General features: G+C 52.6%; 1 protein-coding gene and 2 gene segments (V, D, J or C); all 3 read left to right on the top strand.

The window, feature by feature from the left end:
• The window catches only part of LOC102940154 (immunoglobulin epsilon heavy chain-like), a 1,331,510-nt gene extending 1,318,997 nt beyond the window's left edge, over window positions 1–12,513 (top strand). The window contains 4 exon segments of the mRNA XM_043527004.1: window positions 8,255–8,554; window positions 8,891–9,205; window positions 11,466–11,792; window positions 12,130–12,513. Of these exon segments, the coding sequence (XP_043382939.1) occupies window positions 8,255–8,554; window positions 8,891–9,205; window positions 11,466–11,792; window positions 12,130–12,470 (1,283 nt within the window). The 3' untranslated portion in view covers window positions 12,471–12,513.
• LOC102932895 overlaps window positions 1–27,371 on the top strand; it is a 489,191-nt gene that overhangs the window by 442,503 nt on the left and 19,317 nt on the right.
• On the top strand, window positions 14,947–19,189 carry LOC119563590. The segment is given in 3 exon segments: window positions 14,947–15,221; window positions 15,935–16,068; window positions 18,587–19,189. Coding segments are annotated over 3 exon segments (357 nt in total).

The raw sequence follows: 27,371 nt of genomic DNA, 5'->3' as shown, positions 1-27,371 counted from the left end.
ACTACCCATTCCATTCATCCATTCTCCCCATTATATCTCTTTCTCTTCCCATCCACCTACAGTATCAATTTCTCTATGGTACTCCTATGTCTCCCATCACACTGGGGTCTAGGTGCAGTCCCACCTACCCTTAGGCAGGGCTGATTTCTGAGTAACTCTCCACCCCACCTCCCCACCATGCACAGGCGTAGCCCCTCACCCAAGCACTTGCTGGCGTTGTGCATGGAGAGCTCTGTTCCCACTGCTGGGTGGGTCACTTGACAGGTGAAGACGTCCCCTGTCTCCCAGCTCTGCCTGGTGATGGTCATGCAGCTCTGCCCCATGTAGGAGCCGTCTGTGCCCATTGCAGAGGAAAAGGCCGGGGTGGGGGGGCTCCTCTCCTTTCCATTCACCAGCCATTTCATGTCGGCTTTCCCAGGTCTGAAGCTCAGGAGGAGGCAAACCAGCTCCAGCTGGCTCTCTGTGGCGCTGTCCTAGCAGGTGGGGACCAGGAGGTAAACCTGGGGTGACACTGTCAAACCATATGCTGAGAGCAGAGAGAGGGGATGTCAAGGTTCCTTCCCCACTCTGAACTCTAGGGTACAGATGTGGGGACCTGCATGAAAACCTCCTAAGCTTACTTTCACCAGCTTAGGTTAAAACTTCCCCAAGGTACAAATTAATTTTATCCTTTGACCCTGGATTTCCACTGCCACCACCAAACTTTAACTGGGTGTACTGGGAAACGTAGTTTGGACACGTCTTTCCTCCCAAAATCCTCCCAACCCTTGCACCCCACTTCCTGGGGAAGGTTTGGTAAAAATCCTCACCAATTTGCATAGGTGACCACAGACCCAAACCCTTGGATCTTAGAACAATGAAAAAACATTCAGTTTTCTTACAAGGAGACGTTTAATAGAAGTAAAGGAATCACCTCTGTAAAATCAGGATGGTAGATACCTTACAGGGTAATTAGATTCAAAACATAGAGAATCCCTCTAGGCAAAACCTTAAGTTACAAAAAAGACACACAGCCAGGAATAGTCATTCTATTCAGCACAGTTCTTTTCTCAGCCATTTCAAGAAATCATAATCTAACACATACCTAGCTAGATTACTTACTAAAAGTTCTAAGACTCCATTCCTGTTCTATCCCCAGCAAAAGCAGCATGCAGACAGACACAGACCCTTTGTTTCTCTTCCTCCTCCCAGCTTTCGAAAGTATCTTGTCTCCTCATTGGTCATTTTGGTCAGGTGCCAGAGAGGTTACCTTTAGCTTCTTAACCCTTTACAGGTGAGAGGATTTTTCCTCTGGCCAGGAGGGATTTTAAAGGGGTTTACCCTTCCCTTTATATTTATGACAAAGGAAAACACAATCCAGTGTCACTCTCTGTAGATCCCCACTCCCCTTCCCGAGAGAGAGTGCTAACTCTACAGTCCTCCCACCACTGGCAAAAACCCCACCTTGTTGTGCTGTGTTTACACTGCATACTTTATTCAGCCTCTAGGGATTAACTTCACAGACATGTAAGGGATTAAAACAAATGGGAACAGGGCCCTTAAATCATTTAGGCAAATACTGAATGCCTCCGTGCATTCTTTCTGCACATGCCGCTGGAGTGTATTCTCCCTGGTAAACAGCAGGGACAAAGCTGGAACTTGAGCTGTGTTCTTTGAACTTCTTTTCCTCAATTAATGTCCCCTGTTTAAGGGGGACTGTGGCGCTGTAGAGCATGACATGGCATCAGAAGAAAACCTGGGAGAGGACTGACTGTGTCTGACTACGGAAAAAGGGTCAAATCCTCAGCTGATGTAAGTCGGCACAGGGCCACTGCCGTCCGTGGAGATCAGTCGATTTACACCCATTCAAGTTCTGACCCCAGAAGGCCTAGGTTTGCTGCTCTGGGGTTGTATCCATTTCAAAAGATTCCCGAGAACAGCCGGAGTGCAAGAAACACATACAGCTCCATGACAAAGAGGTGTAAGCGAGTGCTAGCTTGTAAGGGGGTGTAGCCCCGTTAGGGCCAGTGGTTGCTGGGAATTGGAGTTTCATGGGACTGCTTGCTGCAGTCTATATAAGGGAAAGCTTCTGGCTCAGTGCTGAGGAAAGCACCTGAGGGGGAAATCTCTAGATGCGGACCAGGCAGGAGGGCTAGGAACCATGCGGGAAAGGGGACCTAGTGGGACAGGGGGGGTGCGCTCCCCATCCAGCCGGCTGAACGTTGGGGGGGCCCCAGGTGGCTGGGAGCCTGTGCTCTGAGTTGCACTGGTTTTGCTTTGAGTCCTTGTGTGTGAACAAACCTGGCCTTTGGACTGAAGCAGCGAATGGGCTTTGTTCTACCCCCCCGGTGGGAGGAGTCTGGGTCTGGGTCTGGGTTTGGGTGAGGGTGAGGGAGTAAGGCAGTGAGCCGAAGATTTCCCCTGTACAGAAGGGCAGCATGAGGCTTAGGTGCCATTTCAGACCAGCTGCGTGTCTAAGATTTCCCAAGGTGCCTCAGGGATTTACATGCCACGTTCCCATGGGAAACGGGTGCCTAAATCCTTTAGGCAGGGCTGAAAAATCTCCCCTTTAGTGGAACATAGGTCTCTGCCCAGGGGTGTGTTTCACCCTGAGGTTTGCCTCATTCCAGGGCCCACGGAGACGGGCGCTGGGCGGGAGTTCTGCAATGACAAAGCACCAGGGCTCAGTGTGTTTCAACATGGGGCCAAACTTTCCCCACTCTTTCAGGGTGAGATTTTTCCAAAGGCACCTACGGGATGTGGATTAAGATTAACTGGCTCCCAGACCCTCTCGGCGCTTTGAAAATCTCAGCCTGGCTGCCCCCTCCTCCCCCCGCCGCATGTCTTACATTCCTGAGGGAACTTCCCGGACACTGTCTTTGCTGTGCCTTGATGCGTCACGTCGCACTGGTAGGGGTCGCCCTGCCGGGAACTGTCGGAGGGGATCAGCAGGCTGCTCTGGGTGTGGAGCCCATTGCTCATCGTCACCTCTGGGAAAGTTTTGACCCCCTTGGTCACTTGGCCAGAATTCCACTTGAGTCCACTGGTGATGGCAAATAGCCAGTTACGAGGCAGGCCAAGCTGGTGTCCGGGGGCACATTGCCGGTCTTGCTGCAGCAGGGAACCAGGGGGAAGACGGAGGGGGTTGTGGGGGTCGCTGGAAAAAGAAAGAGAATATGAGAGAAACCATCAAAAGGGGGAAACTCTGAAAACCAGGCCACTGATCTACCTACATCCGTCCATCCACCTCCCTCTGTGGCCTGATGGCTGCTTGGCCCAGTGGCCAATTCACTGGGAAAGGAGTCAGGACTCCTAGGTTCTATTCCCAGCTGCTATGGGACCGTGGGCCTGTCGCAGACCTTCTCTCGCCCTTTAACTTTCCATTGTGAAGTGGTGTCCGAGCGATGGACGAAAAACACGAGAAATGGGATTCTGACCTCGGCTGCTCCAGTGTAAACCTGGAGCATCTCCAAAGGACTCGCTCTGGTTTTTTGCAAGTGATGCTGAAAGGAGACTCTGGTCCTTTAGAAGGCAGAAATATTCCCCATGCGCCTCACAATGTGAGTCCAGCCCTCCTCAGCTCTCCAGTGTGAAGCGAGCATCAGTACTGTTCTTGAACAGACGGGGAAACTGAGGCCTGGAGAGATGACATGGCTTCCCCAAGGTGACAGGGGGAGTCTGTGGGAGATCTGGGAACCGAAGCCAGCTCCCTAAGTCCCTTCCTCTGTTTGATGACAAGACCGTTTGTTAAAGCTAGGGAAGAGCCCTCCAGGAGTCATGGATGGATGAGATAACTCAACACGCGCGCGTTCTCCTCCGGTCCCTGCCCTTCTGTGCAAACACATCTTTCAAACCATACACCTCGGATTCTGGGTTCTTCAATCTGCCTCTCCGGGACACTGACAGGTCCAGGGAAAATTCACTGAGGATGAAATATTCACTCCCAGCTGGCTTTCCCAATTTTACAGTATTTTGGGGGTTGCAGTCCTTATTTCTGGATTCTGGTGGACTCTCCATGACACGGAGTCCTTAAAGCCAGCTTTGGCCTGTCTTTCTAACTGCTCTGCTCGACCAGAAGGTGGGGGCTTGGGCCAGGGATCGCAGAGGGAAGTGCCAATCATGGTGATCCCTTCTTCTGCCCTGAAACTCCACGAATTGATGAGTTTAAACAGGTCAAATTGCAGTGGACATTCCACCACCAGTCATGGTGCGAGGAACCACCCAACTACTTCTCACCACCTTCACAGGAGCGAGAACCAGAAGAGACAATAAAGACAAATAATAAAGACAAACTGCCAGGAGACGTTAAAAGAATTAAAAGATGGCTAGAAGGAGACATGATGTTTGTGCGCACCTAGGTACAGGACATCTATCTATCCCCGAACACGCCCACTATCAATCTATCCATCCTGGGTGGTTGAGAGTCAGGACTCCTGGGTTCTATCCCCAGTTCCAGGACAGCCGTAAAGTCGTCTTCTTCACGCTCCCGCACGGCAGGTTCTCAAAAAGAGCCCCCAGGAGGCCTCAGTCTTTTCTGAGCTTTGGGGCCTTCGTGACCAAATCTCTGGGGAAAACCGACAAACAAAACAAACAAACAACATGGGCTGAAAAGGGAAAGATTACAGAAGTGAAAGTCACACTGAGGTTGTTTTTTCACCCCAGTTTTAGCCCCCTCGGCTTCCCTGCCTGTCCAATTTTCACACCTTCTCACCAGCTGTAACAGTGAAAGCTCCCCAGTGGGCGTCATCTATTGTTCTCAATCTATAATTATCTTGACTACCATCTGGCGGGGAGGAGAGGGGATGTCTGACAGGCAAAGATACCTCAGAAGAGCTACGCGACAGCCAGAGAGCAGAGCTGGACTCCCGGACAGAACCCCCCGGTCTACAGTGCCGGACCACGACCCAACATGGTGAGTGAATTACAGGAAAGTGGCTGCTGTTGGCTTGTCACATGACTCCAGAGGGTGTTTTAACCCTATCAGAGAGAAATGGGGTGGAGAGTGTGCTAGAGAGGGGAGCAAGACACCTGGGTTCTCTCCCCAGCTCTGGGAGGGGGGCGGGGTCTAGTAGGTCAAAACAGCGTGTCAGGGATCCAGCACTGTTGTGCTCTGTTCTCACCTATGAAGGGCAGTGGGGTACGCCCCCTGTGAGGACCCAAAACCAGGGCAGGGTGCAGAACATGGCTCCCCTGCAGAGCCTGGATATGCTGGGGAGGTCGGGATGGGTAACATAGGCAGCGCTGTGCCCCCCGCCCCCCGCAGAGACAGGGGAACAGAGGTGCTTATCTCACACTCCACCTATAAGCTGGGATAACAGCTTTGAAAGAACTGTAGGGAGCGAGCCCAGGGCTGTGTTAGCACGGCCTGCGGGTCGGGAGTGAGGGGCACCCACAGAGCTGTGGGGGAGCCAGGGCTGGGCTCGCACGGTGCTGTGGGCAGGGAGTGAGGGGCACCAGCAAGGCCGGGGGGGACAGGGCTGAGATATCAGGGGGCTTCAGGTCAGCATTGAGGGTCACTGGCAGAGCTGGGTGGGGGAGCCTAGTGCTGGGCTAGCAGGGGATGTGGGTCAGGAGTGAGGGGCACCCACAGAGCTGTACGTGGATCCCAGGGCTGGGCTAGCAGGGGACTGCAGGTCAGGAGTGAGGTGGCACCAGCAGAGCTGGGGGGGCAGTGCTGAGATATCAGGGGGCTGTGGGTTGAGAGTGAGGAGCACCGGCAGGGCAGTGGGGCAGAGCGGGGCTAGCAGGGGCTGTGGGTTGGGAGTGAGAGGCACCGGCAGGTCTGGGGGAGGCCAGGGCTGGGCTAGCAGGTGGCTGGGGGTCAGGACTCAAGGCCATAAGCAGACATGGGGCACTCAGGGTTGGGGGGCTGAAACTAGAGGTTTGCGGGAACAGCTGAATTGTTTCTAAGGGACTTTTGTTGTCTCCTCTCTTTAGCCCAGTCGCAAATATTTGCAACCAAAACCTTTCTAAACTGAGGCATAAATTTCCCTTTCCATGTCCCTTGTCAGAGGTAAAACCCTCAACTCGCCGAGTGCAGGAACACGTCTCTCTGAGCCTTCCCAGCCTCCCTCCACCAGCTCTGTGCTCATGCTCCATGCTGAGGGCCGAGCGTGGGGAGTTCCCAGCACAGCTAGATGTCAGCTTGGCTGCCTGGGGCTGGACGTAACTGGCAGCCGCTCTTCGGGCAACAGCTCAGAGTTCAGGCTCCTAATTTGGCCTTTGAGTTGAGCTGGCTCCGTTTTTGCAGCGCACTCCCTTGGAGACGCTTTGGGCTTCCTTTTCAGGGGGGACGAGCTCTGACGTCTCCAGCTAAAGCCCACTGGAGATGCAGACCCCGGTAACTGCTTGAGTGGGAATCTGGCTAGTAAAGTCGTGAGCTAGAAGTCATGATAACTAGTCAACTACTGAGTTTGGGGGAGGGAAGCTTTTTTACCCTAACCACAGAACTATCACCCTAAACCAAACCTTAAACCCCACTGCTTAGCCCCCCAACTCTGTCCTAACTCCCTAACCAGGCTCCTAACCCCAGTGTCCTAACCCCCGACAGATGCACCAACTCCTTAACCCCAACACCCTAATCTCGCCCTTTCCCTATAGTCCTATCCTCATCCTGAACCCCGGCTCTCTAGCCCCTACTCCCTAGCTCTGACCCCCAACTCTGATCCTCTCGTCAAACCCAACCCCTAACCCTAACGTCCCAACCTTATCCCCCCAACCCTGAGTTTAGATTGCTTAGGCTGCAATGGTCTTGGGATCGGTAGAGTCCTCATTTTTATTTCTCTGTAAAGCTCCTGGCGCGATGGGTACCTGATCCTAGACTGGGTTTTCTAGACACTGTGATACAAGTGCTAACGACCAATTATACCCCTAACCATAACCCCAGCTCTAACCCTAACCTCCCCACCTTCACCCTCTGAGCACTAGGGTTTCCATGTCTCCAGTTGGGTATCAAGCATCCCAGCATCAGAATTATGAGTCATCGTGGCAAACTGGCCCCTTGGGATAGGACCCCAGAGTCTCACTAACTCCCTCTGGGAAATGGCAGCAGAACCGGTAGGAATCTGATGGTTGAATGGCTTCAAAATTGGCTAGAAATCTAATCACAACACATCAAATATCGAATTTCAGAGTGGAAAGGTATTTGACCCGAACCATTAAACCATCACACTTAATTATAGCCCTTAACCCCAGCACCTAACCCTAACCACTAACCCTTAATCCTCCTCCCCTATGTATAATGATAACCCGAACTCTAACCCAAAGGGCCCAAATGTCCCGGGTTGATTTGGACAGTCCCAGTCTTTCCTATCAGTGTCTCAAGTGAGTTCCCAGGACTCTAATAACGTGTGTTTGAGCGACAGAATTGCTAATTGGCCACTAGGGACTGATGATGTTAGCAGTGAACCTAGGAGCCTAGTGAGAATATAACATTTAATATTCGTACCCAAGCTAAAATTGCTGGTCTAACATCTGCATGTCTCCAGCTGGAGACCAGAAGACCCAAACGTTTCTGGTACCACACTTCTTCCGACAGCCCAGAAGTGTCCCCCAATTTCAGTTCCTTTGTCAAAAATTTGGATTGTTTTCTAGCTGCAGATGCTGTGATTTCTCCAAGGAGAATTTCTTTGCCACTTTGGCACCTAATTCCCTTTGGTTCCTCCGGAAAAACCTGGTGCAAGTAACTGGGAACAACCCTCCACTCTGGGAAATCAACCCATGTCCCTGCTGAACCGTGGCACCAGCACAATGCATCACCCAGTCCATCGAGCAGAGGTTGGGACACAGGACTCCTGGTTTCTGTACCTGGCTGTGCCACTGACCTGCTGTGACCAGGTCCCTTCTTCTCTCTCTGCCTCAGTTTCCCCTCTGACCCTTCCTTTACCTTGCCTATTTGGCCTGTAAGTTCTTTGGGGTAGGGACTGTCTGTCATTGTGTCTCTCTGCAGCACCAGTGTAATGGGGCCCCCGATCACAGACAGGGTCTGTTTAGCACTAAATGATTTGGTGGCCCTGATCCTGGTCACTCTGTGACACAACCGGGAAGATGGGGGGCAGCCTCTCTCAGGCACCCACATACACACAGACATTACAAAGACCTTGCAACAGTCTCACCACAAGCTGTCTGCTGTGCTGAATGGAGCAGAGTGGGGCTCCGTTAGGGGACGCTCTCCCCCGGCATTGAGTGCTGGGCCCAGTGCCACGCTAGGGCCCCCATGCTGCATGGAGCGGGGTAGGGGCTGCGTCTCATGGCCTCGCTCTCTCTCCCTTTGCAGCTAGCCGCACGGCCCCCTCTGTCTTCCCCCTGACCTCCTGCATCGGCGAAGGCACCACCCCCCAGGTCACCTTCGGCTGCCTGGCCAAAGGATACTTCCCCGAGCCGGTCACCGTGACGTGGAGCCCAAGCGTCGCCTCCTCTGGCGTGAAGACCTATCCCTCCCTGCTGCAACCTTCCAGCGGCCTCTACACGCTCAGCAGCCAGGTCACCGTCCCGTCCAGCAGCTGGAAGTCTAACACCTATAGCTGCAACGTACAACACCAGCCCACCAGCTCCAGCATCTCCAAGGAAATCCCAAGTAGGGACAGCGCGGCGCAGCCCGGGGGGGGAAGGGGAGGGGCTGGGGGTCTCTCAGGTCCCTGATCTGGTGACTGCTGCAGGGAGAGCGTATGGGAGCCTGCCAGCGCTGTGAGCCGAGGGAGTCGCTGTGGTGGGTGGATGGACGGAGAGGGAGAGACATCACGCCGAGAGAAGTGATGGGTTTTGCTGTGCAGGGAAAGGGGCAGAGGGCTCTAAAGGGGGCGCCGTGCTGCGGGGGGAGGGGGCTCAGTAGGGGGCGCCATGCTGCGGGGAGCAAGGCGGGGGGGCTCAGCAGGGGTCTATACAAAAACTAATCCCTGCACCCTTCTCCCAGAGGGCCCGTACTCTGAACCCGAGGTGCACGTTCTCTACTCCTGTACCGCCAAGCCAGGCACCGTGCAGCTGGTGTGCTTCATCTCCGGCTTCTCCCCCGAGCCTTTGAGGGTGGAATGGCTGGTGGACGGCCAGCCCGGGCTACTTCCTGGTCACACCGACCCTGCCAAGAAGGACGCCGATGGCGACACCTTCAGCACCCGCAGCAACGCCAGTGTCTCCCAGGACGAGTGGCTGAAGGGCAAGACATACACCTGCCAGGTGTACCACCCAGGCACCCAGACCACAAACCAGGACCATGCCCGCAAGTGCGAAGGTGACGGTCACCCGCACTAGGCTGCCTCGGAAGAGACGGGGCAGTGGCGGATGTAGAGGGAGTGGGGCCCTGTGATCAGCGTCATTTTTGGGGGCCCCCCTTGGGACCCAGCCAAGAAAAAGATCATTCTCTCTTCTCCCCCCCCCCGCCCCCGTTTCTCATTCTTGTTTTCTTCCTCCTCCTCCTGTAAGTAATAGCAAGTAAATGAAAATAAAGGGAGGTACCTTGACTGTTGTTGTCGTCAAACTTATTTTCCCACAGACCACTTGAAAATCGCTGGGGGTCTCGGCGGACACGTAATGATCTTTCCAAATATTGCGTGTACCGTTCGCTAATGATTGTAAAGCACTTTGGATAAGAGCCCTTTGTAAAAAAATGTAAAAAAAGGTGGGGTGAGGGGTGTGGCCAGGAGTTAGGCTGTGCGAGGGGGCTCAGGGTTGGGGGTGCAGGGTCTGGGAGGGAGTTAGGGTGTGGGGGGGCTTAGGGTGGGGGGTACAGGATCTGGGAGGGAGTTAGGGTGCACGAGCAGGCTGGGGGTTGGGGTACAGGGTGTGGCCAGGAGTTAGGGGGAGGGAGGGGCTCAGGGCTGGGGCAGGGGTCTGTGGTTACCGGAGTAAGGGAGGGGTCTGTATCACTTCCCCGGGGCAGCTCCCATTTGGTACGAGGGGTGCAGGTGCGGATGTGGGGGTCTGCAGGAGTCAGGGAGCGCAGGGGGCTGGGAGTGGGGCAGGGATTGGTGGTTACCGGAGTAAGGGAGGGCTGGAGGCTGGAGGGCTGTGTGGGGGGCAGAAGACTGTGGGGAGTGTGGGAGGTGCAGGAGTCAGGGAGGGCAGGAGGCTGGGGGGCTGGGGGGGGTGCAGGAGTCAGGGAGGGCAGGAGGCTGGGGGGCTGGGGGGGTGCAGGAGACAGGGAGGGCAGGTGGCTGGGGGGCTGCAGGGTCTGAGAGGGAGTTAGGGCACGGGAGGGGGCTCAGGGCTGGGGCAGGAGGTTGGGGTGCACAGCGCTTACCTGGGGCAGCTCCATTTGGTGCCAGGAGTGCAGGTGGGAATGTGGGGGGTCCAGGAATCAGGGCAGGGGGCTGGCGTCATGGGGGTGCTCCCAGTCCCCTCCCCCGAGCGGCTCACGGCAGGGGCTGGGGGGGGTATGTGTAGGGGGAGTGCGGGGACCAAGCTTCTCCCCCGCAGCTGCCCGACCCTGGGCCCCCCCACCCCCCGTGTTTTACTGTCAATCTGCGTCTGCTCCTGCCGGCTCCAGGGGCTCCTCTGCAGGCTCCACCCCCACCAGCATCAGGCTCCCCCCTCCCCCGCCTCTTCCCTACCCCTCCCCAGCGCTGCCCCTGCCCCCGAACAGCTGTTTGCTGGCGCTCCGGGCCGCCACACTACCCCTGCACATCTCCCCCCTTGAGCCGCCAGGGGCAGGGGACTGGGAGCACCCCCACAAACCCAGCCCTAACTCCTGAACCCCCCCACATTCCCACCCCCCACCCTCAGGACCAAATGGAGCTCCCCAGGGAACTGGTCCACACCGCAACCTCCTGCCCCAGCCCTGAGCCCCCTTCCTCACCCTAACTCCTGGCCAGACAGCGCACCCCAACCCCCAGCCTGCTCCTGCATCCTAACTCCCTCCCAGACCCTGCACCCCCACCCAGAGCCCCCTCCCGCACCCTAACTCCCTCCCAGACCCTGCACCCCCCACCCTGAGCCCCCTCCCGCACCCTAACTCCTGGCCACACCCCTCACCCCATCTTTTCTTACATTTTTTTACAAAGGGCTCTTATCCGAAGCGCTTTACAATCTTTAGCAAACGGTACACACAATATTTGGAAAGATCATTACGTGTCCGCCGAGACCCCCAGCGATTTTCAAGTGGTCTGTGGGAAAATAAGTTTGACGACAACACCAGTCACAGTATCTCACTTCATTTTCATTTACTTGCTATTACTTACAGGAGGAGGAAGAAAACAAGAATGAGAAATGTGGGCGGGGCGGAGATAAGAGAGAGTGATCTTTTTCCTGGCTGGGTCCCAAGGAGGGGCCCCACTAACTCCCACTGGGCAGGACCAAGCTTCTGCCCTCGCAGCTGCCAGGCCCTGGGGCCCCCTGCCATTGGGGGGCCCTGTGCCAGGGCACTCTGTGTTTTACTGGAAATCCACTTCTGGGGAGGTGGATGCCGGGCTGGGCTCCAGGGGGGAGAGGAGTGCGGATGGGCTTGGGCGGGGGAACCCAGGGCTACCTGCTGACCTGGGCTCTCCCATCCCCAGAAGAAACAACATCTCCCAGCAACATCCAGGTCTTCCTGGTGCCCCCGTCTCCCGCCGCCCTGTATGTGGCCCAGAGCCCCATGCTCACCTGCCTGGTGGTCAACCTGCCTAGCAACTCCAGCCTCCGGGTGGTCTGGTCCCGGGAGAAGCCAGAGTCCATTAGCCCTGATCGCCTGGACCTCGGTGAGCAGTTCAACGGCACCTTCACCGCCTCCAGCTCCATGCCCATCCTCACCCGCGACTGGGATGCCGGAGAGAACTTCACCTGCAAAGTGGAGCACTCAGAGCTGCCCTCACCCCTCATCAAATCCATCTCCAAGAAGCCAGGTAGGAGGAGAGCAGGGTCCCTAAGGGGAGAGACTCCCCTATCCCCACCCCCAGCAGGGAGGGATGCTCCTTAAGGGGAAGCCCCAACGCCCAACAACCTGGGATCCAGGCCTTGGGTCCCTTTGCATCCCCACGTGAGATGGAGACCATCCTATCCCCCGTCCTGCTCTCCAGGACTACCAGCTCCCAGTCCCTCCATCCTGGAGGAGAGAGGGGATGTTCCTACCCCCCCCCCACACACACACACACACACACACACACACACTCCTTCTCCCCGCGTGGCCCAGCTGAGTGATGTGCATGGCTCCCCTGTGTCCTCCGTCCCCACGCACCGAAGGCAGGCGCTCTGGCCCAGGCATCTACCTCCTGCGCCCCCACAACGATGAGCTGAGCAGCTCCGAAGACTCCGTCAGCCTCACCTGTCTGGTGCGGGGCTTCTTCCCCGAGGACATCTCAGTGCAGTGGATGAAGAACCACAAAGCCGACGAGAGCATGGAATACTTCACCACCCAGCCCATCAAGGACGGAGCTGGCGACTCGAACTTCTTCCTCTACAGCAAGCTGAAAGTCAACAAGGCCAGCTGGAACAGCGGGGACACCTACACCTGCATGGTCATCCACGAAGCCCTGCAGATGAAGTTCACCCAACGCAGCGTCAGCAAAGTCTCTGGTAAATGAAGACATCTCCTCCCAGCCCCACTGCTAGTATTGTCCAGTACAACTTCCTGTAAATAATCTCTGTGCCCGCAATGACAACAAGTGAATAAACAGAACGAGTCTGAGCTCACCCCCAGGTCTCCTTGTTGTGGTGTCACTGGGTGAAATCTGCAGGTCGCCCAAGGTGGACGAGGTCCCAGGTTGCAGGCTGGGAGAAGCCGAGATGCTACAAGTCTGGGGATGCCAATTCCCAGATCCTGAATGGGTGGATACATATACACCATGGATGGATGGGTAGATCCATGGGTAAAGGCCATGGAAGGAAGGATGGGTTGATGCCATGGAAGGAAGGATTGGTAGATACACGGGCTGATGCCATGGAACAAAGGATGGAATGGTGCCATAGGAAGGAAAGATGTGTAGATACATGGATACAAAAACAACACAGAAGCAGTGATGGAGAGGGGGGTAGATGGACAGTTACACACACACATACTACAGAGCCCATATCCAAGCCCAGGTCAGTTGGAAGGCCCGGTGTTCAGAGAAATGGTTAGATGGATACATACATACTTCAGAGGGAAGGACTAATAGACCAACAGATATCACAGGAGAGAAGGAGAGAGAGCGCGCTTATTATTTGGATTAAAGTAGTACCTCCACCCCCAACTCAGATAGGGCCCTGTTGGGCTGGGTATGGCACAGACACAGTGGGAGACTGTCCCTGTGTCAAAGGGCTCACACCTTACAGAGAAGGAGGGAGACGAAACAGAGACACCAAGAGGGGAAGGGACCTGCCCAAGGTAACGTCCGTTACTGAGCTAGAAACAGAACCCAGGTGTTCTCAGAGTCTCACCGAATCCCACTAGACTGCACTGCACTGCGGGAATGGTGGGTGGATGGTTCCCCGGTGCAGTGCCAATGGATGGGGATGGATGGATAAATTTATGGTGAAGGTAGGAAGGGTGTCTGTTCTGAAGAATGAAGGGATGGATAAATGGATGGCCATAGATGGACTGTGATAGATGGATAGCTTGAGATGGGGATAGGTGGGGACGGATGGATGTATAAATGAACGGATGGGTGGGTGCATATGGTAGTGGATCAGTACCGATGGGGATGGATGCTGATAGGAAAATGAGAATGGATGGGGATGGACGGATGGATGGATGGGCTGGTAGTGATCGTGAGTGATAGATAGATGAGGATGAATGGATGGGTGAATATGGCAATGGATAGATGGATGACTGATTGTGTTAATGGAGACATATGGTGATAGATGGTTGGAGATGGATAATATATAAAGGGATGATAAATAAGTGGATGGGGTTGCGTGGATGGATGGAAAACGTGGGGGAGGATGAATGGATGGATGGGTAGGGATGATGATGGAGATGGATGGATGTGGAGGTAGGAGAATAGATGGATAAGGATCTATATGGATGGATGGAAGATATGGAGGATGGTTAGAGATAAGGATGGATGGAGCGTGGGATGGCTGGGTGGGTAGATGTATCGGTGGATGGCCAAGCCATTCCTGGCATCTCACCGAGGCGAGATACTCTCTAGGCTATAACCCATGTGTACCCAGAGGGGCACTGGATCAGGGTTTACCCTACACCCCCGTCCACCACAGAGAGGAGCAGAGGCCCCATGGGAATTTTCCAGACAGTCAGTGTGGGGAAGGTAATTAAAATACCCTGACCCCCACACACACCTCCTCTGCTGGCTAGAAGGCTAAGAGGTCTCCCTCCAACCCTTACCCTCAGTGGCAGCTGGGGACGGGGAGATAGGACAACATACCGCAAACACCCCGCAGGGGGATCAGCTCCTGGGACTCCGTCCCCGCAAAGCAGCAGCAGTCGTAGGGCTGCTGGAGCAGGTACTAAGCAGGGACTCACCTAAAGTCTCACTAGCTCTGGTGACATAGGGGGTCCAGGCAGTGGGGTGGGACAGACAATGCAGTTGCCCCATCTCCTAAACAGCCCCTCACACACACATGGGGGGGAAGGTGTGTGAATCAGCCCCAAGGCTGGATGGGCGAGCGCAGGACTCAAACCCACCAGTGCCGAGCACAGAGCTCGCACCTGCATTAAAGAGTGCGTAGCCTGCAGCGGCAGTGGTAGGGCTGTTATCCTGGGGGCCGTGCAGGGGCACACAGAGTAAGAGAGTGGGAGGGTTGGCTGAGAGAGAGCTCAGTCCAGTGCAGATGGACACACCTGTAACATGGAATGACCCAGGGACCCTCCCACCTGGGCTGTCGTGTTTCTACACACAGAGAGACACACAACACAGAGAGAGACAAGCAGATTCATGCATCTGTTCTCCAGACATCTCTAGGGCAGGGGGATCAGTAGGGGCACCATGCTTCAGGGAGCATCATCTTTCATATCAGAGAGAAACGTTACATCCCATCCTCAAAATATTTGTGGCTCGGTTCATAAAAGCGACAGTGTTCAAAATCCCCACAGACGAGGCAACTCCAGGTTGGCAAGAGAGCCCTGTATAAACAGGCCCAGGGGTGGCTGCGTTCCATCTGAAGTGACTCCTGGGTGTTTAGATACATTGGGAGCAGGGTCATAGAGGCACACATGTGAAATCCATCCTCCTGGTCTTTAGGGAGCTCCCCCACCATGGCAGCATCCCGGCACCTCGCCCACCTCAGAGGGATCCTGAGCCTCCTTTCACAGGCAAAGAAACTAAGGCACAGAGAAATTCAACACGTGGCCAAGCTTCAGTGCCAGGGTGTAGGGCCACGGCCACATGGAACAAGTGAGATGAGACCTGGGAGGCTCTGCATCCTTCATTTCATCATAGCAGGCAGGGGTGGGCGGATGGATGGAGGGGTGCGTCTTGGGATGTTTGGAGGTGTCTAGAGATTGATGGACGGATTGATGGGTGGTTTGCGGTCATGGATGGATGGATGGGGGGAGTGTCTCGGGATGGACTGATGGAAGGATGGGTGGTTTGCGGTCATGGATGGATGGATGGGGGGAGTGTCTCGGGATGGACTGATGGAAGGATGGGGGGTTTGTGGTCATGGATGGATGGAAGTATCTACAGATGGATGGGTGCAGGCATGGATGGATGGATGGATGGTTTGTGGTCATGGATGGATGGAAATATCTACAGATGGATGGGTGCAGGCATGGATGGATGGATGGATGGATGGATGGTTTGTAGTCATGGATGGACGGATCGATGGGTGGTTTGTGGTCATGGATGAATGGAGGGATGAATGGGGATGGGCAGATAGATGGATACATCTAGAGATGGATGAATGGAAGGAGGGGTGTGTGTCTAGGGATGCAATGATGGATGCTTTGTGGTCACGGATGGGTGGATGTATCCAGAGATAGATGAGTGGAGGGATGGAAGGATGGAGAGAGAAGGGGATAGGCAGGTTGGTGTTGGACTCACAGTCCGAGCTCTCTCTGTCACAGTGGCTGAGTTGGAGCTGATGTCTCTTTCTCTCCCCCCAACAGAGGTGATCGTGTCAGGTGAGTTTTGCAGCGAGGATGGAGACAAGGAGCTAGATGGACTCTGGTCCACCATTTCGGTCTTCGTCACCCTCTTCCTCTTGAGTGTGTGCTACAGTGCCACCGTGACCCTGTTCAAGGTGAGAGAGAGAGAGAGAGAACAAACATAGGAATGAAGCAATGAACAAGTTTAGCACAGTAGAGGGTGTAACGATGCTGCCTCTTGTAACGATGCTGTCTTTGGTGGGACACTTCTGAGAGTATCAATTCAGGACAAATTGCTTAGAGCAAGGCAGTTACAGCCCAAGGCTGGGATTTCTCCACTTCTAAGGCACACCAAACCAGCCCAGCAGAGAGGACTTTGGTTTTTACGCACTGCCTAACCACAAGTCACACAAGCAATTCCCTTAGACTCTCTAGTTTCCCAGTATCACCACCAATGCCACTCCTTATGGGGACAAATGGTTATCAAAACCAATATCCAGTAATTCTCATGATCCCAAAAGACCAAGCCCCAGACCCAGGTCAATATACAAATCAGATCTTACCCCCATTTTTACAGTTCTTGGTAATAGCAACACATTAGTTACAAAAATTACCATGAGCAATAACAACAAATTCATTGCAAGTGTCCATCTACAATCATTTTTGTCATGCCACACCTTTGGCTCCATACCACTGGGGTTTGGGCCTTTCAGGGTTACCCTTTGCAAAATTAAGTTCTCTTTTTCCTACTTGTTCTGAAGGATCAAACCCTGATTTCTCTTGCTTAACAGAATTCACTGGCTGCTAGGGTGGGCTCTCTGTGCTAACAGATATGAGCAAGTCTTTCTTCCCCCAGTCCTCAAGGTAATTTGCATCCACACAGACAGGAGCCTGTTCACCAGTTTTCAGATTCTTAACTGCTGCCAATTCCAAGGCTGGACTCTCTCTTGAAGAGATACCACACCAATCCAAACAGTCTGAGGGTGAAACTTTGCTTGTCTCTCCCCTGCATCCTCAAGCACTCAGCCATAAAATTGTTCGGCTCTAAAACATTAGTAGAATAGAATATCAGGGTTGGAAGGGACCTCAGGAGGTCATCTAGTCCAACCCCCTGCTCAAAGCAGGACCAATCCCCAATTTTTGCCCCCGATCCCTAAATGGCCCCCTCAAGGATTGAGCTCACAACCCTGGGTTTAGCAGGCCAGTGCTCAAAACACTGAGCTATTCCTCCCCCCTGTAGCCAAATCTGTCCTCAGACCCTGAAGCACAGACAGCTCACTTACAGAATCAGCACAGAGACATTCCTCTCTCAGCAACCTCGTCTCCCCAGCAAACTGGTCAAGCACAGCCACTTGCAAAATTGGGGTGGAAGATAACTTTACAGGGTAAATAAAAAGATTTAAAACACAGAGGATTCCCCTCTGACTCTGCTTCTCAGACACAAAACAGGAATAAAATTAACGCTTAGCATAGGGAAAATTTACAAGTTAAAACAAAAAATAATCTAACGCATTTCCTTGCTATTACATACAATTTCTGTAATTTTAGACATATTATTTCAGGATCTTTTTAGGAGCTGGGTTACCTGCTCCGTCTCTCTCTTTGTTCTGAGAGGGAACACCAAAGAGAGCACAAACAATCTGAAAGTATCTTCTTTCCCCATTGGTCCTTCTGCTCAGGTGTCAACTAGGTTAATTGCACTGATTAATCCCTTACAGGTAAGTGATTCTGTACCTCTGGCCAGGAGGGATTTGATGTTACTGCACACAGAGGGGTTGGAACCCTTCCCTTTCTATTTATGACACAGAGAGTAATGGCAAAGTTCTTGGTGCAGGCTTGTAGCAGTGATGCAGGTTCAAATCCAGTCTCTGGAGTCCATCAACAGCTGGGATGGGTCATTCAGTCCTTTGTTCAGAGCTTCAGTTTGTAGCAAGGTTCCTCCAGAGGTCTGAAACAGGATCAAGACAAAAATGGAGGGGTTTTCTGGGCCTTTTATATTCTCTGCCCGTGGAAGGACACCCCTTTCTTCTTACTGTGGAAAATCACATCAGCAAGATGGAGTCTGGAGTCACATGGGCAAGTCACATGTCCATGCATGGCTTAGTTTGCAGGCCGATGCCATTGTTTACATGTTAGTTTGAACGTTCCCAGGAAAGCTCAGACGTGGATTGGCATCTCCCAAATTCATTGTCAGTTAAGTGTTTCTTGATTGGCCACTTACTGAGAATAGTCCTTTCGCAAGAAGCTGAGCAAATGCTTGACTGAGGCTACTTAGAATCAAAACACATTGAGATACAAGTCCAAAGCCAATATCCATAACTTCAACTACAAAAATGATACACACACAGGATCATCACAACCAGCAAATCATAACCTTGTCATAGACACCTCATACAACAACCTTCGTACAACATTTCCTGCAAATATATATCAGTGGTTGCAACAATGATCCATGCAGTCACAGTTCACGTCAATAACGTCACAGAGGGCAGCATGGAAGGGAAAGAAAGAACGGAAGAAGGAAAGAGAAAGAAGAATAGGTGAATAAGACAGAGACTGAGTGAATGAGACACAGACATAAAAGCAGGAAGGGATGACACAGACAGACAGACGGACTGAGCAGCTCCCCCAGTGCTGACCCCTCTCACCCTTGCTCTCTCTGCCCCCCTGCAGGTGAAGTGGCTGTTCTCCACCGTGGTGCAGCTGAAGGAGGCGAGTGGCCCCGAGTACAAGAACGTGATCCAGCGCGTGGTGTAGGGGCCGCTGCCCCCGTCCACCCGGAGACAAGGGGCCGGGACTCCCGGCTCTATTGGTGACACCACCCTGAGTCCCACAGCTGCCCCCCGCTAGCGCTGTGCCCCTGGGAGACCCCCCTGGGGGGAGCGAGGAGCTCACCCCACATGGCCTAATCCGCCCTCAGCCACTGGGGACGCTGCCCTGCTGGGAGCTGGGCTGAGACCGGACAACTCGCTTCAGGCAGGGAACCAGCACCCCTAGCGCGGAAACAACCCGAGTCCCACTTCCCACCCTCCTGAACCCAACAGCCCCCTGCTCTGGGACTGGATCAGAGCCAGCGCCCCCTAGAGCGGAAAGGCCCCATATCCCCTTCCCCACCCCCTGCGCCAGCCAGCCCCCCGCCCTGGGGCAGGACCATAGCCAGAGTTGTGTCTGTCATTCTGTATGTTGCATATTTAGCTCTTCATTGGGATTTTTATGGGTGGTGTGTGGGTGTGACTTTTGTTGTGTGCACTGAGTGACAATAAATAAATAAATAAACAAATCAGGCTCCATCTCATTCATAACCTCCATCCCCGACTTTCAGGGACCCCTGACACCCTCCAGAGGGTCATGTCGTGTCTGTAGGGGGCGCCTCTGGGCATGGAGAATAAAAGGAAGGATGCCCGCTGCACTGGCCCCAATGGGAGATGGGGGCCTAGCTACGAACCAGAGAGCTGGGGCTTCGTTCCTCAGCCTATATGGGCTGGGACTGAGGGGCAGAAAGGGGAGATCTCTGGGGCAGATCTTCAGTGATGGGTTGGATCACAGAAACCCCCTTGGGGCTGCCACCTGATGTGCCAAGGTGTCAAGGTTCCTTCCCCACTCTGAACTCTAGGGTACAGATGTGGGGACCTGCATGAAAACCTCCTGAGCTTACTTTTACCAGCTTAGGTTAAAGCTTCCCCAAGGTACAAACTATTTTACCCTTGGGCTTCCACTGCCACCACCAAACTTTATCTGGGTTCCTGAAAAAACATAGTTAGGACACGTCTTTCCCCCCAAAATCCTCCCAACCCTTGCACCCCACTTCCTGGGGAAGGTTTGGTAAAAATCCTCACCAGTTTGCATAGGTGACCACAGACCCAAACCCTTGGATCTTAGAACAATGAAAAAGCATTCAGTTTCCTTACAAGAAGACTTTTAATAGAAGTAAAAAGAAAAGAATCACCTCTGTAAAATCAGGATGGTGAATACCTTACAGGGTAATTAGATTCAAAACATAGAGAATCCCTCTAGGCAAAACCTTAAGTTAAAAAAAAGACACACAGACAGGAATAGTCATTCTATTCAGCACAGCTATTTTCTCAGCCATTTCAAGAAATCATAATCTAACACATACCTAGCTAGATTACTTACTAAGTTCTAAGACTCCAGTCCTGTTCTGTCCCCAGCAAAAGCACCATACAGACAGACACAGACCCTTTGTTTTTCTCCCTCCTCCCAGCTTTTGAAAGTATCTTGTCAACTCATTGGTCATTTTGGTCAGGTGCCAGCAAGGTTACCTTAACCCTTTGCAGGTGAGAGGATTTTTCCTCTGGCCAGGAGGGATTTTAAAGGGGTTTACCCTTCCCCTAATATTTATGATACAAGGCCACTTCTGCCCCTGCTTTCCCTGCCAGCTTGGGACTCCAGCACCCTGCCTGGTTTGAGCCAGACACGCCAGTCTGCTCCAGCACAGACCGAGGTCTCAACCACATGCCCCAAAGCTGCAGACTTAACTGAAAGCATGTTTGACCCTCAGATGCCCAACTCCCAGTGGGGTCCAAACCCCAAATAAATCCATTTTGCCCTGTATACAGCTTATACATGATAAACTTATAAATTGTTCACCCTCTATAACACTCATAGAGAGATATGCACAGCTGTTTCCCCCCCCCCCCGAAGTGTTAATACATATTGTGGGTTAATTAATGAGGCAAAAGTGATTTTATTAAATACAGAAAGTAGGATCAAATGGGGGTCATGAGAGAGAGAGAAAGAGAGAGAAAGAGAGAAACATGTGCGTGTCTGAGAATGGACGGATGCTTAGATAGACACCGGGGGGGTTGGGACATACAGTGCGTACTGTTCTCCTTGGTTAAATCCCCCCAAACCACCCTGAAATGCAGCTACCAATTCTTAACTCCTTTTATTTTCAATCAAACACACAATTCCCGTGTAAGTTGCGAGTTAAACGATGGAGCAAATGAGACTCTTCTCCCTCGCCACAGTCCACGTTGACCAGACCTCAGGACACGACAGACCTGCACACACAGACACACAAGGAAATCCAGTCCCTGCCGTGGGATGGGGGTGGAGGACTGAGGGCACGGGGCTGAGCTCAAGCTCCAGCGTGGGCTGCCCCACGGGGACGTCCGGGGAAGGACTCTGCCCTCCCTGCTCTGGGTTCTGCGGAGCTCAGACCCTTCAGCGGCCGTTGTCGCGCCCTCCGCGCTGCCGTGGAACATGGTCCCTCCCGGTGTCCGGAGAGGGGGCCGGAGCCCGGCAGGGCTGAAGATGGAGGGAGGGAATGAAGAGGACGAAGCAGTGCTGTCCCCTCCTAGGAGCCTGGAGCCGGGCATTCACCGCACCTGTGGGACACAGAGAGCAGAGGGGTTCAGCCGGTGCCGCTCACGGGCAGCATCCTCGGCTGGGAGAGCAAGGCCAGAAGGGACCCTTGGCACCATCTAGCCTCGCCCAGCCACGCCTGCGTCCTGCCAGGATGTCTGGCTTGAGCTGGAGCTCATCTTCCAGACAGAGACACCAGCCTTGTCAAACCGCCTCAGGGAACGGCCACTGCCCAGCGGGTGCCGCACACCAAGTCCCTGGGGAGCCGCAGCTGCCTCCGCCGATTCTCCCTGCTTCTCGTACCAGCCCCATTGCACCGCGGCCCGGCACAGAACCGGCTTCACGGGCACCTCTGGCCCTTTGTGCTTCTGGGCCCGACGACTGATCCTTAGTGATCACGGCTGAGTGCTTATTGATTGACGCTCATGGAGCCTTGCTCTTGGAACATTTCCTCTTGCGTCTTAATTAGGGATCATTCATTTTTGGTCATTGATCATTAATGCCTGATTATTGACAAGTGATTCTTATCAATTGATAATTATTAGCAGCTTATTGATGCTTGATCCTCGATTCTTTAACATTAATTACTGATCTGGGAGTGTTGATTATTGATAATTCATTGCAGATTAATGGCTATTCAGCATTAAGTACAGATCACTAGGTACTGACCAGGGACAGCCAATCCGTGATTATTGATTTCTCAGTGATAAACGATTGGAATTGATAATAGACTGTTGATTCTCATGTACTGATCGCTGCCGCATTAACCTGGATGGCAGCTTGTTAATTAGTGATGACGGGGGGTGGATTATTAATGAGTAATCGTTCCTGATTCTCTCTCATTGATCGTTGGTCACTGTCAGGAATCAGGGCTGGCAGCAGAGCCAGTCCCAGGCAACCTGACGTGCGCACCTGGCCTGGAGCCGGCTGCCTGATTGGCTCCTCCCTGATTGCTTGGCAGAGTCAGCAGCCCGGTTCACGAGCCCAGCACAAGTTAAGCAGCTGCCCAAAGAATTTCCCCAGGGCTGCGATAGCAGCTGCGACTGCTTGTTCCAGCCCAGCTCCTGCCTCCTTCCCGTCTGGGTCCAGCCCGGCTCCTGCCTCCTTCCCGTCTGGGTCCAGCCCGGCTGCTGTCCTGCACCCAGGCTTTCATCTCTCCAGGTAACCTGTTCCTAAACCTGGGCTCTAACTCCTGACTTTGGTGTTAGCCTCTGACAACCGTAACATCATAGAGCTGTGGGACAGGGAGAGACCTCGACAGCTCACCTAGTCCCCTCTCCTGCCCTGAGGCAGGACTAAGTCATAACTAGTCCATCCCTAGGACAGGTATTTCTCTAACCTGCTCCTAAAAACCTCCAACAATGGAGGATCCACAACCTCCCTGGGCAATTTGTTCCAGTATTTACCCAGCCTGACAGTTAGGAAGATTTTTCCAATGTCCAACCTAAACCGCCCTTGCTGCAATTATCGCCCATTGCTTCTTGTTCTGGCCTCCGAGGTTAACGAGAACAATTTTTCACCCTCCTTTTTAGAACAACCTTTTATAGATTTGTAAAATGTTCTAATCTCATTCCCCTGCCCAGGCCACCCCAGTCTTCTCTTCTCCAGTTCTTTCAGTCTTCCCTCACAGCTCATGTTTTCTAGCCCTTGAATGATTTTTGTTGCTCTCCTATGGCCTTTCTCCAAATTTTCCACATCTTTCCTGAAATATGGTCCCCAGAACGGGACACAAGACTCCAGCTGAGGCCGTATCAGTACGGAGTAGAGCAGAAGAATTGCTTCTCGTATCTTCCTTACAACATTCCTGCTAATACATCCCAGAATTCATTTTTTTCCCAGTAGTATTACATTGTTGACTCATATTTAGCTTGTGATCCCCTAGGACCCCCAGATCCCTTTCGGCAGTACTCCTCCCTAGGCCGTCATTTCCCATTTGTGTGTGTGCAACTCATTGCTCCTTCCTAAGTGGAGAACCTGGCGTTGTCCTTATTGAATTTCATCACTGAGTGTGGGTGACTAAGCAGTTCCCGCGGCTGGCGGCTGGCTGCATGCTGATGGCGTGGGATCGATTCCTGAGCACGGGTTGTTGCTCTCAGCAGTGACGCGGGACCATGAAGGTCGCTGTTGCTCTTACCTTAAGCAGCGTGACGCCGGCGCTGTACAACAGGCTGAGCAGGAAGAGAGCAATGAAGGCAACAGGTGTCCAGAGACCGTCAGATTCCTCCTCTTCTCCTTCAATAAAGACGCCTTGGTCCTCCACGAGGCAGAGAGGAGCTGGGATGAGACACATGTGCCGGTTAGAGAGGCCTCTTCGTTAACCCAGGGAGCTGAGCGGGCACAGCGGGGAGCTCCGATCTGTGCTCTTGGCAGGAGATCCCCGTCCAGGGCCAGAGACAGAGGGTCCCTGCCAGGGGAGACCGGGCAGGCTGCAGGTGGAGACCCCCCGTCACAGGCTGCAATTCTCACAGCAGCCTCAGGGATTTCAGCCCCAACTTCCATTAAATTTCACGCCCTTTGGCTCCTTTACACACCCCAGCCACCCCGAGCATGCGATTCCCCTCCCCAGGCCAGCAACAGAGCTGGGCTGAGACCTGCCAATGCATAGCTCAATGGGGCCATGCACCCCCATCCAACAGCGGCATCTTCCCAGCCAATGCCAGCTTGAGCTATGCTGGGACCAGTTCTTGGGCAGCAGAGGCACCAATTCCCCCCGATCCCTATTCTGGGGACCTGGGGAATTTACCCACAGAGCTGTTCTGAGACCTCCCTCAACTTGTATCATCCCACAGGCAGTGAGGTCCAACGAACAGGGCACTAGGATGGGACTCAGGACCCCCATGGGTCTATTTCCAGCTCTGTCATTGACTTTGCAGGACCTCAGGCAATTCACCTCCCCTCTCTGTGCCTCAGTTTCCCTTCACATCCTTTCTCTTTTTGGACATTTAGCTCTCCTGGGCAGAGACTATCTCTTACTCTATGTGTGTGCAGCTCCTAGCGTATTGGGGTCCCAAACTCAGTGGAGACCTCTGCACACGACTGTAATACACCTAATAACGGGGCCATCTGATGGGAGCAACTTTTAAGCCACTACCCGCTTGGACTCCATTTCAACCCATGCTCCTAGAAGAGGAAAGATCTGTAGCTCATCACCACATTTGGGCAACACCTGACCAGCCCACCCGCAAGCCCTACAAAAAGGGGGGAAAGGCACGGCCACCCCATCAGCAACACCCTGAGCTGCCCCATATTGTCAGACACTGGAAACAGAAGTGATGGCCCCCAACTGACTTCTCCCTTGGGGCGACTCTGCCACCATCACACAGCAGTGACCTCTGTCCCTGTAGGCAGACGTCTCCATGGCCCATTTCTAATTCCTTCAGCCGTTTATGTTATTGTGTCATGGAGACTGAGTAAAGACCTCTCCCAACTCATCCCACATGGGATACCATTCAGTCAGAGCCCTTTTCACCCACCACCAGCCTGGACTCCGCTGGGAACCCGTTCCCAAGAGTTGGAAGGACTCACAGCCCAGCATTCCCTGAGCCTGTCCATGTGTCTTGTCAATGGCATGAACATCGACTGGGAAATGGCCTGGAGCCTCCCCAAATTAGTACACACCTGGGCACTCAAAGGGCTGGCATGAGAGGCCTCAGCTGTCTGGATGTACCAGCTGAAATCTTAATTCACTCACCAGTGCACTCTATGGCCCAGGCAGTGGATGGATAATTGACGTGACCTTCCTAGCTCTGAAACCTTGACTGGTGCATTTGTAGATCTTAAGGCAAGAAGGGACCATTACAGTAACAAGCCTGACCTCCTGTATATCACAGGCCAGAGAATCTCACCCAGCTACCCCTCTATGCAGCCCAATGACTTGTCTTTGCTGGGAGCATATTTTCCAGAACGGACCACAGGCTGGATGTACAAATCTCCAGATGGAGACTCCACCTCTACCACTGGAAGTTCGTTCCAATGGTTCCCTTCCAGATTTCGTGCCTGTGATGGGGTGTGCATACCTTCACTGTCCAGGAAAGGGTTAATCCCACCCTAGGGTTGGAGGAAGTCCTGCCCCTCAGGTCAGGCTAAGCGTGCTCCAAATGCTGTGCTGGTAGAAAGAATACCATCTCCTCCATAAATTTATCAAGCTTTGTCTTGAAGCCAGATATGTCTTTTGCCCCCACTGCTTCCCTTGGAAGGCTGTTCCAGAACTTCACTCCTCTGATGCTTAGGAAGCTTCATCTAATTTCAAGTCTAAACTTCCTGATGGCCAGTTTACATCCATTTGTTCTTGTGTCCACATGGGTACTGAGCTTAAATAATTCCTCTCCCTCCCTGGTATTTATCCCTCTGATATATTTATAGATAGCAATCCTATCTCCTCTCAGCCTTCTTTTGGTTAGGCTAAACAAAACAAGTTCCTTGAGTCTCCTTTCATAAGACAGGTTTTCCATTCCTCCTTTCATCCTAGTAGCCCTTCTCTGTACCTGTTCCAGTTTGAATTCATCCTTCTTAAACATGGGAGACCAGAACTGCACACAATATTCCAGATGAGGTCTCACCAGTGCCTTGTAGAACGGTACTAACACCTCCTTATCCCTATTGGAAATACCTCGCCTGATGCATCCCAAGACCGCATTAGCTTTTTTCACGGCCATGTCACATTGGCAGCTCATAGTCATCCTGTGATCAACCAATACTCCAAGGTCCTTCTCCTCCTCTGTTACTTCCAAGTAATGTGTCCCCAGTTTATAACAGAAATTCTTGTTATTAATCCCTAAATGCATAACCTTGCACTTTTCACTATTAAATTTCATCCTATTACTATTACTCCAGTTTACAAGGTCATCCAGATCTTCCGGTATGATATCCCGGTCCTTCTTTGTATTGACAATACCTCCCAGCTTTGTGTCATCCCCAAACTTTATTAGCACATTCCCGCTTTTTGTGCCAAGGTCAGTAATAAAAAGATTAAACAAGATTGGTCCCAAAACCGATCCCTGAGGAACTCCACTAGTAACCTCCTTTCAGTCTGACAGTTCACCTTTCATTGTGACCCACTGTAGTCTCCCCTTTAACCAGTTACTTATCGACCTTTCAATTTTCATATTGACCTCCATCTTTTCCAATTTAGCTAATAATTCTCCATGTGGAACCGTATCAAATGCCTTACTGAAATCGAGGTAAATTAGATCCACTACATTCCCTTTGTCTAAAAAATCTGTTACCTTCTCAAAGAAGGAGATCAGGTTGGTTTGCCACGATCTACCTTTTGTAAAGCCATGTTGTATTTTGTCCCATTTACCTTTGACCTCAATGTCCTTAAGTACTTTCTCCTTCAACATTTTTTCCAAGACCTTGCATACTACAGATGTCAAACTAACAGATGTCAAACTGTAGTTACCTGGATCTCTCTTTTTCCCTTTCTTAAAAATAGGAACTATGTTAGCAATTCTCCAGTCATACGGTACAACCCCTGAGTTTACAGATTGATTAAAAATTCTTGCTAACGGGCTTGCAATTTCATGTGCCAGTTCCTTTAATATTCTTGGATGAAGATTATCTGGGCTCCCCAATTTAGTCCCATTAAGCTGTTCGAGTTTGGCTTCTACCTCGGATGTGATAATATCTACCTCCATATCCTTATTCTCATTTGTCGTCCTACCATTATCCCTAAGCTTCTCATTAGCCTCGTTAAAGACTGAGGCAAAGTATTTGTTTAGATATTGGGCCATGCCTAGATTATCCTTAACCTCCACTCCACCCTCAGTGTTAAGCGGTCCCACTTCTTCTTTCTTTGTTTTCTTCTTATTTATATGGCTTGTGACGGGGCAAGGCCAGATGGCTATGGAAAAGTACTGGGAGATATAGATTAGCTCCTGGCTAAACAAATCCCTGGTACCAGGATAAGTGAAATGGCAGCTGTTCCAGGTCAATTAAGACACCTGGGGCCAATTAAGAACTTTCCAGAAGGCAGGGAGAAGTCTAGGTTGATTGGGACACCTGAAGCCAATCAGGGGCTGGCTGAAACTAGTTCAAAGCTTCCCAGTCAGTCAGGTGGGGGTGCATGTCAGGAGCTGTGGGAGGAAGTTGCGCTGTTGGAGAGGCTGAGTAGTACACACCATATCAGGCACAA

This window comes from Chelonia mydas, chromosome 13 (assembly GCF_015237465.2).
Source record: "Chelonia mydas isolate rCheMyd1 chromosome 13, rCheMyd1.pri.v2, whole genome shotgun sequence".
Lineage (NCBI taxonomy): Eukaryota > Metazoa > Chordata > Testudines > Cheloniidae > Chelonia > Chelonia mydas.
Note: the sequence above shows the minus strand (reverse complement) of the source record. Positions and strands in the feature narration are given on the sequence as shown.